Source organism: Echinops telfairi, unplaced genomic scaffold (assembly GCF_000313985.2).
Source record: "Echinops telfairi isolate 266 unplaced genomic scaffold, ASM31398v2 ScPeMD7_2;HRSCAF=8, whole genome shotgun sequence".
NCBI classification, from domain to species: Eukaryota; Metazoa; Chordata; class Mammalia; order Afrosoricida; family Tenrecidae; genus Echinops; species Echinops telfairi.
This window is the reverse complement of record NW_022103898.1, coordinates 48,379,150-48,391,549: the sequence shown is the minus strand read 5'-3', so window position 1 is coordinate 48,391,549 and position 12,400 is coordinate 48,379,150. Positions and strand designations below refer to the sequence as shown.

Below are 12,400 nucleotides of genomic sequence, written 5' to 3'. Positions count from 1 at the left end.
TCCATAGATCACACAGGCCAGTGTGCTTCTGAAATGTGGACTTAGTTGATATCTCATTAAGATGGGTGTTTGAAGTCAAGCCTTTAAGACCCCAGGCAGTATTCCTTCTGATAAGGATGCTGGAGCAAAGTTTGCCATCTAGTTTCTTCATCACACTTTGCTGCAGCACCTTTATCTTCTGTGATGTCTTCACTGGGGCAGGCATCGAACAGGCCCATGTCATAAGTACTAATTGTTCTTAGATTGGAGCTATAATTAAGTGTAAGTGTGAAACAAAATTTCACAGTATACAAGCATGTTCACTAAAAAGTGAAAGTCCCTGTTCAGCATCACTACTCACAATTGACTTCTCACATATCTCTGTCTGCATGTACATGTCAAATATTTAGGAATCTAAAAATAAATTTACCAAATAGCTATTATCTTCAGTGTTCCGTGGACATTTCCCGGTACTGAAAAGATAAAATAGAAAAAATAAACTTCTGCTCTCTTGCCATTTACATTCTAGTGGCTGGAGAAAAAGCAATAAGCATATTTATCTCTTCAAAATGAGTGAGATGATAGGGCTACTATTTTATGTAGGGTAATCAAGGGAGACCTAAATGTTAGGGTTGAAGAATATGAGGGAACAAGCCATGCGATTATATGAAAGACATGTTTTTTGCAGAAGAAACAACTGATAAAAATGTTGAAGCTAGGTCTTGATTTTTCAGAAAACAACAAACAAATACGTATGGTAGAAGCAAAATGTGACGGGCAGAACAGGACGATACAGTAGGAGGCATTATTGTAATTCAAATGGGGTGTGCATTAGAAGGGAATGTTTAAAAGAAATGGCTTATACTTTAGATATCTTGCAAAAGTACTGTCAGCAGGATTTATTTTATTTTCCAAAACCATTTTATTGGGAGCTAATACATATATCATTCCATAGTTCAATCACATTAAGCAGTATTGTACAATTGCTACCACAATCAGTTTGAAAACATCTTTTTCCTGCTTGAATTCTTTGACATTAGCTCCCCTTTATCCCTCTACTCCATGCCCCCAATTTATTGACAGATACAATGAATGTGTAAAGAGAAAGAGAGCATTAAAGTATGAATCAAAGGTTCCTGACATGAAAAAATGGTAAGATGGAATTGTCATATACTTAACTGGGTATTATGACTATTGAAAGAAAAGAATTAAGAGGAAAGGAGTTCGTTTATGAAAAAATTTAATTTAATATGATATTTTGAAATTCAAATGTAGAAGTTGGATGGGTGATTTTGGATTTTCAAGGAGAAATCCGGGTTAAAGATAGACATTTATGAGTTATTAATATATAGATGATTTTTAAATTATAAACCTATAGGAGATCACAATACAGATGATGAAAAGGAGAGGTTCAGACATGGAGTGGAGACCCAATGCCCATCTGGACACAATTGGACATCCCCTCACAGAAGGGTCACAGGGAAGAGATGAGCCAGTCAGGGTGCAGTACAGCACCGCTGAAACACACAACTTTCCTCTAGTTCTTTAGTGCTTCCTTCCCACTATCATGACCTCACTTCTACCTTACAAATTGGATTAGACCAGAATATGCACACTGCTGAAACACAGGGAAACCAGGATGGATGAACCCCTTAGGGCCAACAATGAGAGTAGAGATACCAGGGGGGGGAATAGGGGAGGGTGGGGAAGAAAGGGGAAATTGATCACAAAGATCAACCTATGACCCCCTCTCAGGGGGATGAACAATGGAAAAGTGGATGAGGGGTGACAGAGGACAATGTAAGATATGAAAATAATAATCTATAACTTACCAAGGGTTCATGAGGGAGGACAAGCAGGGGAGGGAGGGGGAAGGAATGGGGAGCTGATATCAGGGGCTCAAGTGGGAAGCGAATGCTTTGAAAAAGATGCAAATGTACTTGACACACTGGATGAATGTATGGATTGTGGTAAGAGATGTAAGAGCCCCCAATAAAAGTATTTAATTAAAAAAGCAAACCAAAAAAAAGCACTTAAAAAAAAGAAAAGTAGAGGTTTACAAGTGAGATTAAGAAAATTAAGGAAGATAGAAAAAGGGACTGATAAGAAGCAATAGTCTTGTGCTATAATATTTTATTTCGCTTAGCAGTATATAGTGTACATCTACAGATCTATAAATTAGTTTTAGATAATAAAATATTTCCTTAGAGTGAATCTACTATATTGACCTTTATTGATTGGCATTTGTTTTCTTATTTTATCCTCTAGCTTTTATACTTTAAAAAAAAATCATTTTATTGGGGGCTAGTACAACATTTCTCACAATCCATACATACATCCATTGTGTCCAGCACATTTGTTGCCATCATCATTCTCAAAATATTTGCTTTCTACTTGAGCCCTTAGTATCAGCTCATTTTTCACCCTCCCTACCCGCTCCTCTCTCCCTCATGAACCCTTGATAATTTATAAATTATTATTATTTTGTCATATCTTGCACTGCCCGACGTCTCCCTTCACCCACTTTTCTGTTGTCCATCCCCCAGAGAGGAGGTTATATGTAGATGCTTGTAATTGGTTTCCCCTTTCTACCTAACCTTCACTCCACACTCCCGGTATCACCACTCTTGCCACTGGTCCTGGGGCTTTATCTGTACTGGATTCCCTGTGTTTCCAGTTCCTATCTGTACCAGTGTACATCCTCTGGTCTAGCCTGATTTGTAAGGTCGAATTGGAATCATGATAGTTACAGGGTGGGGGCGGGACGGGGAGGAAGCATTTAAGAACTAGTAGAAAGTTGTATGTTTGTTTCATCGTTGCTATGCTGCACTCTGACTGGTTCATCTCCGCCCTGTGACCCTTCTGTAAGAGGATGTCCAGTTGCCCACAGATGGGCTTTGGGTCCCCAATCTGTACTCCCCCTCATTCACAATGATACGACTCTTTTTGTTGTTGTTGATGCCTGAAACATGATCCCTTCAACACCTCATGATCACACAGACTGCTGTATTTCTTCCATGTGGGCTTTGTTGCTTCTGAGCTAGATGCCCGCTTGTTTACCTTCAAGCCTTTAAGACCCAAGATGCTTTATCTTTTGGTATCTGGGCACCATCAGCTTTCTCCACCACATTTGCTATGTACTCATTTGTCTTCAGCGATTGTATAGGGAAGGTGAGCACACAGTGATACGGTTTTTTCTTCTTGGATGCCTGAAACCTGATCCCTTCGACACTATACTTTTTAACTTTAGTTACATAGCTATATAGAACTTTTTGTTATTGTTTAATGATTTGAGAAATGTCTGATTTCTTGTTTTTCTGAATGCTATTTATTAAATAATCCATGCTCTTCACATGGATATGAAATGACACATGTATCATATATTTATATGAACATTTTTCTATTCCCTTTATTTTATTTATTCCTATGATAGTACTACCCTTTTAATGACTATATTTAAATCTTTAAAAAATTAATAAGACAAGTTTATACCACATTCTAGTTTTTTAGAATGCCTTAGCTTATCCATTGCATTTCTCTTTCAAATGAATTTTAAAATAACCATTTTAAGTTCTATTAATAAAAACCTGCTCAAATTTTGATTGGTACTGCATTGTAAATATAGCTCTCCTACCTAGATCAAGATCCACCACCTGCCTCTCAATTTGTCTTACAGTGGTTACTTGTATATTGCTATTTGTCTGTAAGCTAAGTTACCAGTATTTTACATACCAGCAGGGTCAGTGTGGTGAAATGAAATTTAAATAGAAATTAAAAAGGGGACTGATAAAGAAACAATAGCCTTGCGCTATAATATTTTTTTCAGTCCATGTCCTGCCAAATAACTGTGTGGGACCATGCAAATAAGGTGTAAAAGACTCAAGACATACCAGTTTTAGCTACCATTCATTCCCTTGTTTATAAGAGAGTCATAAGAAAGGAACACAGAAAGAATTCCAGAGTCATCAAAGAAGAGCCAGGTTCAAGATCCCTACTGAATGTGGCAGAAACCAAGACCAAAGGCACCAAAGATTGAGGCACATATGCCATGGGGCAGCGAAAAGGAACCATCCTGAGACAAAACAGAGAGGTCATGTTGCTGAGACCATGAGACAGGGGAGTGGCCATCAAACATCCTGGCCCATGGAAGCAGAGTCCAAAGGATCACATGGCTGAGTGCTGAGTACCAGAAAGATTTGACTGAGAAGAGATATTGTTGTGGACCAAAGACTGTATCCTTAATGTTTTCTGATCCTCACTTGTAATAGCCTCAAAATGTTTCTAATAAACGTCCATCATTTTGACTATTATCTGTGAGTCTTGTGTGGCTATTGCAACAAGTTATTGAACCCCCCCATAAAAGTAGAGCTGCCTGGGAGGGATAGTTGGTGTCAGAGTAGGGAAAAGAAAGGTGGAGAATAGAGGCATGTCTGACCTCTGCCTGTAGCAATAACTTCAGACTGGTATAGAAATGGACACTCCTCCCATGTCTAGCCAAAGGAGGTCAGAGGTGGCCTCCATACCATTTACTCAGCCATGGTGAACAGGTTTCAGCTGAGCTTCTAGACGAGGAAGAAAGGCTTGGCAATCTACTTCTGAAAATTAGCCAATGAAAACCCTATATATAACAAAAGAATAGTGTTCTATATAACCCTTGATGAGGAACCCTCCAGTTGGAAAGTACTCAGAATATTATCAGGAAGGGCTCCCTTCTCAAAGTAGAATTTAGCCTTAATGATACAGTTCGAGTAAAACCTTCAATAGATTCAGTTGCTGATGTGACATTGACCAAAATGAGAAGTAACACTGCAAAGATCCAGTAAAAAAATCACAATATGGAATGTTTAATATATGAAACAATGGAAGTTGAGAATTAGCAGAAATGAAATATAACTTAAATAGTGATAATATTAGGTGCTAGTGAGCTGAAATAAGCTGGTAAACAGTTATTTTGGATCTAACAATCATATGAGCAATATCATACTCCATTGAAAGTAGTAAATTTAAGAGGAGTCATGCATTTATTATTAAAAAGAATATGTGAATGTCTATCCTAAAGTTGTCTGACATGCTTTTTGAAATTCAGGTACAGAAGTTGGATAGATGTGTATGGATTTCCACAGAGAAACCTGAGTTAAAGATAGAAATGACAGTGGGTAGAGGTGCCCCTCTTATGATAGGGTGCTTTTCCTATGTCTGTCAAAAGCCAATTCTGATGCTAACTGAATATGTCAATTTTATTTTATTTTTTATGTATTGTCTTTTACCAGTATCTTTATAAATCCAATATATACTTTTATTTGGGGGTTGGAAGAAAAATTAGGCATTAGTATCATCTGAGAATGATGACATAGACAAATTATGTCCACCAGTGAATGCATAGTATAAGCCATAAGATTTTTAAAAACTATAGTTTCAAGTGTAATTTATTATAACTTGAATACATCACAAATCAGGGACTATCTGTATTTAAATTATAATCCTGGAATATTATTTGCAAACAACATAATCAGTGACCAGTTGTATCCATAGGCCTACAGGGAAGGCCAGCTAATATATGACTGTTGTTTGAATTTACACACCAAACATGAATGCCAAAAATGGAGAAGCTGAAGATTTTTACAAACTACTGTAGTCTGACATTGTGCAGTCAGGTGCAGTGATTTCTGCTGGTAATTGGAATGTGAACATCATAAACAAGGATCAGTATAGTTACAAATCACCTAAATTAAATATTTCTTAGATTATAACACACTAGTTTTATAAAATCTTTCCACACTGAATTACACTAGGTATAATATCTGTAACTGCAAGGGAGCCTTTTTAACTTTTATCTTTAATTACTATTTCATTATTTAAAAAGTTACTGATGTAGATTCACAATTACACTATTGTAGCTCAAACACCAGAAAATTTGAAAAAATCATTGACTATAATACTCCAGTTCCAAGAAAAACTATAGCCCTGCTTGTAATACATACAGATAAAACCATGAACCTAAGTATTTTAATTGTATAATAAGGAAAGTTCTAATGTGAGAGCATCAGAGGCTTCAAAAAATAAATTATCATTGGATTTCAGTCTTACAGGCTTATTGATAGATATAAACCGGGTTTACAAAAATGTTTTTGTTTTTATAAATTACAGGGATATATCTATTGATAATTATGAATTCTTGCTGAAGCACTACACAAACATTATGTAGACCGTGATCTTGGTGCCAGCCCCTCTATTAATGACCCCCACTGTGGTCTGCATCTCACCTGTGACTTCAAACCCCTTCACCAGGGTGCCACTCAGTCCCTATTGTTATGTTTGTCTCTCCCATGGAAGTCATTTATTGGGAGTATGAGAACATGCTGACCCTTCAGTTTCCCACCCAAGCAGCTTTGTAGTTCTTGGAGATCTTGCTCTAAGATTAAGTACCGGAGTGGTAGTGACAAGTGTCATTTCAAGCATGAAGCTCGGCTGGCCCCAAGTCAGACTGTTGGTAGAGTTAAAAGGCAGTCATATGTTCTCATCTTCAAGCCAAAAAATGTCCCCATTGCAATGGTGACCAGATTCATAGGTACTTCACCTCATGGTCGGCTTTTTACAGCTCCTGGTAAACCCCACTACATAGCTAAAAATAACCCAGCCCATTTGGAGAGTCAGGCATCTCAGAATTTTAAGGAATCTCAGAATAACTGTAGGCACCGAATGCCATTAACAGAACAGCACATGTGTACTTTGCAACTATAGCTCTAAAGCATCAGTATTTCTCTTTTTACTTTTAAGGAAAAAATTTGTTATAAAAAGAAAAAAATATATGTGTAGTAATCCTTTAATTTAGCAGTAATCATGTAAAGGCCTCAATGTACTACTCAAACTCAAGCTGTTTCAAGTCTCTTGAAAACAAGAGAATTAGTATATCTAGAAACCTGCATAGGCTGTAGGAGCTGTATGAGTCCTATGAGATTATAAGTGAAATGGTTTATGTGCATTTATATGGCTGATGGTAAAAAGCCAGAAATCTGAAATTAAGCTAACTGGATTTAACTTCTAGCTCTGCGATATATTGGATTTTCAACGTTACACGATTTACTTAATCCAGCTGTATCAAGTAAGGAGTTCTGGAGATGAAGCACCTGCCTGCCAACCAAACGGTTGACAGTTCAAGTCTACCTGAGACTCCCTAGAAGGAAAGACCTGGTGATCTGCCCCCGTCGAACAGACCCAAGAGCCAGACTCACTGCCATTGAGTCGGTTCCAACTCAGCAACTCTCTAGCACAGAGTAGAACTGCCCTGGTGGGTTTTCGAACTGTGAATATTACAGGAGTAGAAAGCTTCATCTTTCTCCTGTGGAGCGGCAGTCAGTGTTGAAGTGATGATGTTGCAGTTAGCACCCCACCCTCTCCTAACCACTATGTCACTGGGAGTCCTCCTGTAAAGATTACAGCTAAGGGAACCACCAGGGGCAGTTCTACTCAGTTGTATTGGGTCACTGAGTTGGGACTGACAAAATAGCACACAAGAATAATAGAATCCTTCCGTTTCTCTGCTCAAAGCTTGAGTATAATGTTGTTGGTCAGGGGTGCCATCCATTTGGTTGCGACTACAGTGACCCCTATGCACAACAGGTGTCCAGTCCTGCATCATCCTAACAATTGTTGCTGTGCTTGATCCCATTGCTGCAGCCACTGTGTCAGTCCATCTGTGGTGGGCCTTCCTCTTTTCCTTGGTCTCTCTGTTTTACCAAGTCCTGCTCCAGAGATTAGTCTCTCCTGAGAACATGTCCAAAGTGAGTGAGACAGTCTCCCCATCTCTGCTTCTAGGGGGCACTGGGCCTTGCTTCTTCCAAGACAGATGTGTTTGTTCTTTTAGCAGTTTCTGGTACTTTATAATAATAGTACATCAATTTCATAGGGTTTCTGTGGTGACTAAAGCTACTCAGTAGCACTTGTACCTTGCACATAGTAAGTACAGGATAAATACGAACACTGTTAATTTTAATATTCCCAGGGGAGAGTACATAGCTTCCTTCTTATTATCTGTGGACTTTTTAATCTTCCCCCCAAATAGTTCAATTGTCTTTGGTAAAGATTAACTTAATACTTGAAAGAAGCCTTTTCCATAGACTTTATTTCGTGAAATATAAACTTTATTGTTATCAAAAGCCACCTGATCCTTCATCGCAGTGAAGTATATTTAGTAGCATCTACTTCAACAGCTTTCTTTTAATGAGTGTTCCTGTTTCTGAATGTTAGATCTATTTTTCTTTTTGATCCTGTGAAAAATCTAATCCAGCTTTGTTTTAATTATAACTTTATTAAAATTTAAGCTCTTAGATTCCAGGCTTGAATTAAAATCAGAAATTCGGGTTGTTGTCCTTTTTGAGCACCCTGCCCTTTTTGAGCACCCTGTGTAGTGAGTTTTACATCAGTGGTTTGAGCATCAGCATGTTGTACATGCAACTCGGTAGATAAATTGAATGGCAGATATGTTCTTAAGTAATGAATGCTGCTTTTTTTGTGTGGTTACTTGAATCATAAATTCCATTGAGTCAAATTTAATCACGGTTTAAATCATTAGTCTCGTAATATCATGAGAAAAATAAGAGCCCTGCAGCTTTTCTATTTCTGAAAGCAAACATATTGGCTAAAAATAAATTTTATCCTTCAATATTGTTGGGAATAAGTTAGTATTATTCCATAATGAATTGCTAAATATCAATTTTTAGAATTATATTTTTTACAGTTAGGTCGACAATAAATTTCAAGTATTTTATTATTATCTCCCATAGTTGTACTGACTATAAAGAATATTTTCATTTTAAGTTGTTTTTTTAAATCTTACAGAAAAATGTGTGGCAAATTGGCTGGTATCAGACCTGGAGCTGAAATACCAAACAGCTGTTGTTGGGCAAATACTATTTCATAATATTTAAATGTTTTTAGTTAACAGACTGGAGTGAATAGTCGTTAAACACCACCACTCTCTCAATGACAATGTCCTTGTTCAATAGATTGTTGACTTTTAATTGAAAGGAAAAAAAGTATATATAAGTCATCAATTTTTTTTCCCTATCTGCAGAATGTACTCAAGAAAAGTGGGGGTTTCCAATGTGCCAGTATCTGAAGGAGGAGCGCTGGTGCTGTGGTCGTAATGCCAGAATGTCAGCATGTTTGGTACGGTTATGTTTTTTCCTGGACTAGCAACTTTATCCAGATGTTATATAATTTACTATTGTTGACTAATTTCATGTCTAAAATGTCAATTTTTGCACAAAATTATTAATACTTTTGTGCATTACAATTTTTAAAATAATTTGCCTCTTTTCCATGCAGTGCAGTAAGAATTTATAGGTACACACAGTAAACATATCCATTATCATTTTGTAAAATGAATGAACAACTGGGTTTTAAATATAGAAATATTTTAATACTTTACCCACATTATGTGTTAAATGTTTTTAACAGATCATTTGGACCTCTAATTTTTTCTGAAATGGGAACAATATTGTTTAATTGCCTAGGAGATATGAAGTTATATTCAGTTAATAAAACTTCTGTTATATATGATTTTGCTTTAGCAACTTTAGACCTAGGTCATATCCTGTTACATATTCTGTTCATAGTGTTTTGTTGGTTTACAAAGGGACAGGTATAAGTTAAATAGTATAAATGACTTTTGGCATTGGAAGCATAAACTGTAGTTGATTGAATTCTGTTTACTATTCAACTACAAGGTAAGTTAATTATTGTAGGGCCATTGTTTTTATGCCAGGCCCACTTAAAATGCTTTTCTTGGAAATTTTGTTACTCTTTCATTTATCTATAAATTATACCTGTTAGTTGTTTTATTGAGCGTCAGACAAATCATTATTGGAATGACATGGTTTTCAAGCAGAGATTGATTACTGTTTTGTAGAATCTGACTAACTTAAAAGACAAAGATATTGGAAACAGGGATTCTAAATTACCCAGAACAAACCTATCTCTTTTGAATGATGTCATTGATTAGTAGTCCTTATTCATAAGTGTATTGCTTCCAATTAGGTTTATTTTATATCTGAGGAAAGTGTAACATAAAAGATAGAAATGAAGTAAATAGGCAAGACAAAATAATTGAGGAAAGTGTAGTATACTCAAAATAATATAAAATAGCATAAAGTAACTCTTGGTACCCCTTAAATAAAAGAATGTATTATATCCACAAAACAGGGATATTTGCTATAAAAATAATTATTTAAAGAATCAAAAAGTAGTAGTTTCGGTAAATTAATTCACAAATAGAGAATTTGCAGAGTATATTTTACTTAAGAAATGTATCTGACCATTGTTAGCTTTCCATAAAATGTCCCTTTCATTAGTGCTATCCTAAACATTGCCCAACTTGACTTCTCTTTTTGGAGATGCTAACTGGGTGACAGGAGCAGTGGCATAGGACTTACTCCTTAGACTGCTAAGCACAAGGTCAGCAGTTTGAAACCATCAACCATTCCCTGGGATGAAGACAAGGCTTTCTAATCCTAAAAAGTGTTACACTGTTGGAAACCCACAGGGGCAGTTCTACTCTGTTCTACATGGTCACTGTGACTCAAAATTGACTTGTTGGCAGTGATTATTTGTTTTTGGAATGGCACTGGTAGTGATCTTCAACATCAAGAGGTCTCAACTGCTAACAGAAATGGTGGCGGTTTGAAAACAGCTTTTCCATGAGAAAAGCAGGTGGCTGTCAGCTTCTGTAATGATTTACAGCTTTAGAAACCCGAACAGGTAGTCCGTTGTTTTATAGAGTTGCTATGAGTCAAAATCAATATGACAGCAATAGTGTTTTAGTTGTTGTTGTGTATACTGATGATCTTGGAAAATCTAAGGAACATTTGGTGCATTTTGTTATACACTGCCCAACTGACCTTTTCCACAAGTACTGAAAGTGTAGAACAAATAAATTAATTCCTTTTGATGTTTGTGAATGTAAAAGCATGTAATAATTATCTATATTCATAGCACTCTGGCTCTAGTACAAAACTCTAGAGTTAGAAACCAAAATGAAGAATACTGTTAGCATATCTTAAACTGAACGAATTCAAGAAAATTTAATTTTTTCATTAAAGCCCTGAGTTGCAATATTTAAAGATTCTTTGAGCAAGATTTTGAAATATGCAGAAAGGATCAAAAGATGATGGAAAGAATAAAAGAGCCAGTGTAACAAAAGGATCTAGACAACATTGAACCATTTCATAAAGCAACATATGAGCAAGAATTAGTGATACTGAAGGAAGATGTCCAGGCTGCACCTAAGACACTAGCCAAAACAAGGCACCATGAATTGATGGAATACCAGTTGAAATGTTTCAACAAGCTATGAAGCACTAGAAGCACTCACTTATCTATTCCAAGAAATATGAAAGACAGTTACCTGGCCAACTGGCTAGAAGAGATCCATATATATACTCCTTCCAAAAAAAGGTGACTCAGCAGAATGTTCAAATTATAGAAAAATATTAATGTCATATGCAAGTAAAATTTTGCTGAAGATCATCCAACAATAGTTGCAGTAATACATTGTCCAGGAGCTGTCAGAAGTTCATGTTGGATTCAGAAGAGGACATGGAACAAGGTGACATTGCTGATGTCAACTGGATCTAAGAGACTACAGAACAATGTTTACTTGTGTGTTATTGACTGTGCCAAGGCCTTGCATTTGACTGGGTAAACTATAACAAACTCTGGATTGCCTTGAGAAGAATGGGAATTCCAGAACACTTAATTGTGCTCATGTAGAATCTACAAGTGGATCATGAGGTAGTTGTGTGAACTGAACAAAAGAATGTTGCATGGTTTGATGTCAAGAAAGGTATGGGTCAAAGTTGCATCCCCTCACTGTATTTATTTAGTCTATGCTGAGCAAATTATCACAGTCACTTGATTATATGAAGAAGAATGGGCGGAAAGCTTATTTAAAAATTTCGATATTCACATGATATAACCTTCCTTGCTGAATGTGAGGAGGATTTGAAGCACTTGATGATGAAGATCAAGGATTGCAGCCTTCAGTAAAGAAAACCAATATCCTCACAACTAGACCAATAGTTAACATCATGAGAAATGAATTTAAAAAATTGAGGTTGTCAAGAATTTCATCTTGCTTGGGATCAACAATCATTGAAGCAGAAATCAAGAGATTAAAGGATACATTATATTGGATAAATGTATCACATCAGACTTCCTTAAAGTGTTGAAAAGCAAGACTAAAGAAGAATCAATGCATTTGAATTATGATGCTGGTGAAGAATATTGAAAGTACCATGAACAAATTAAGTAGGAAATAAACTATTTGTTGTTAGAAGAAATACAGCAAGAATACTCCTTAAAAATAAGCAAGGTGGTGCCAAGCTATCAAATTACACAGAATCTGGGGTCCCACATGCTGGAC

At 36.4% G+C, this 12,400-nt stretch overlaps 1 protein-coding gene across 3 annotated transcripts in view; it reads left to right on the top strand.

Annotated features, from left to right (window-relative positions):
- METTL25 (methyltransferase like 25) overlaps nt 1–12,400 on the top strand; it is a 147,254-nt gene that overhangs the window by 74,478 nt on the left and 60,376 nt on the right. For all 3 annotated transcript variants that reach the window (XM_045290537.1, XM_045290538.1, XM_004700424.2), the window contains exon 6: nt 9,053–9,147. In XM_045290537.1, coding sequence (XP_045146472.1) covers nt 9,053–9,147 — 95 coding nt within the window. The remainder of the gene's footprint in view (nt 1–9,052; nt 9,148–12,400) is intronic.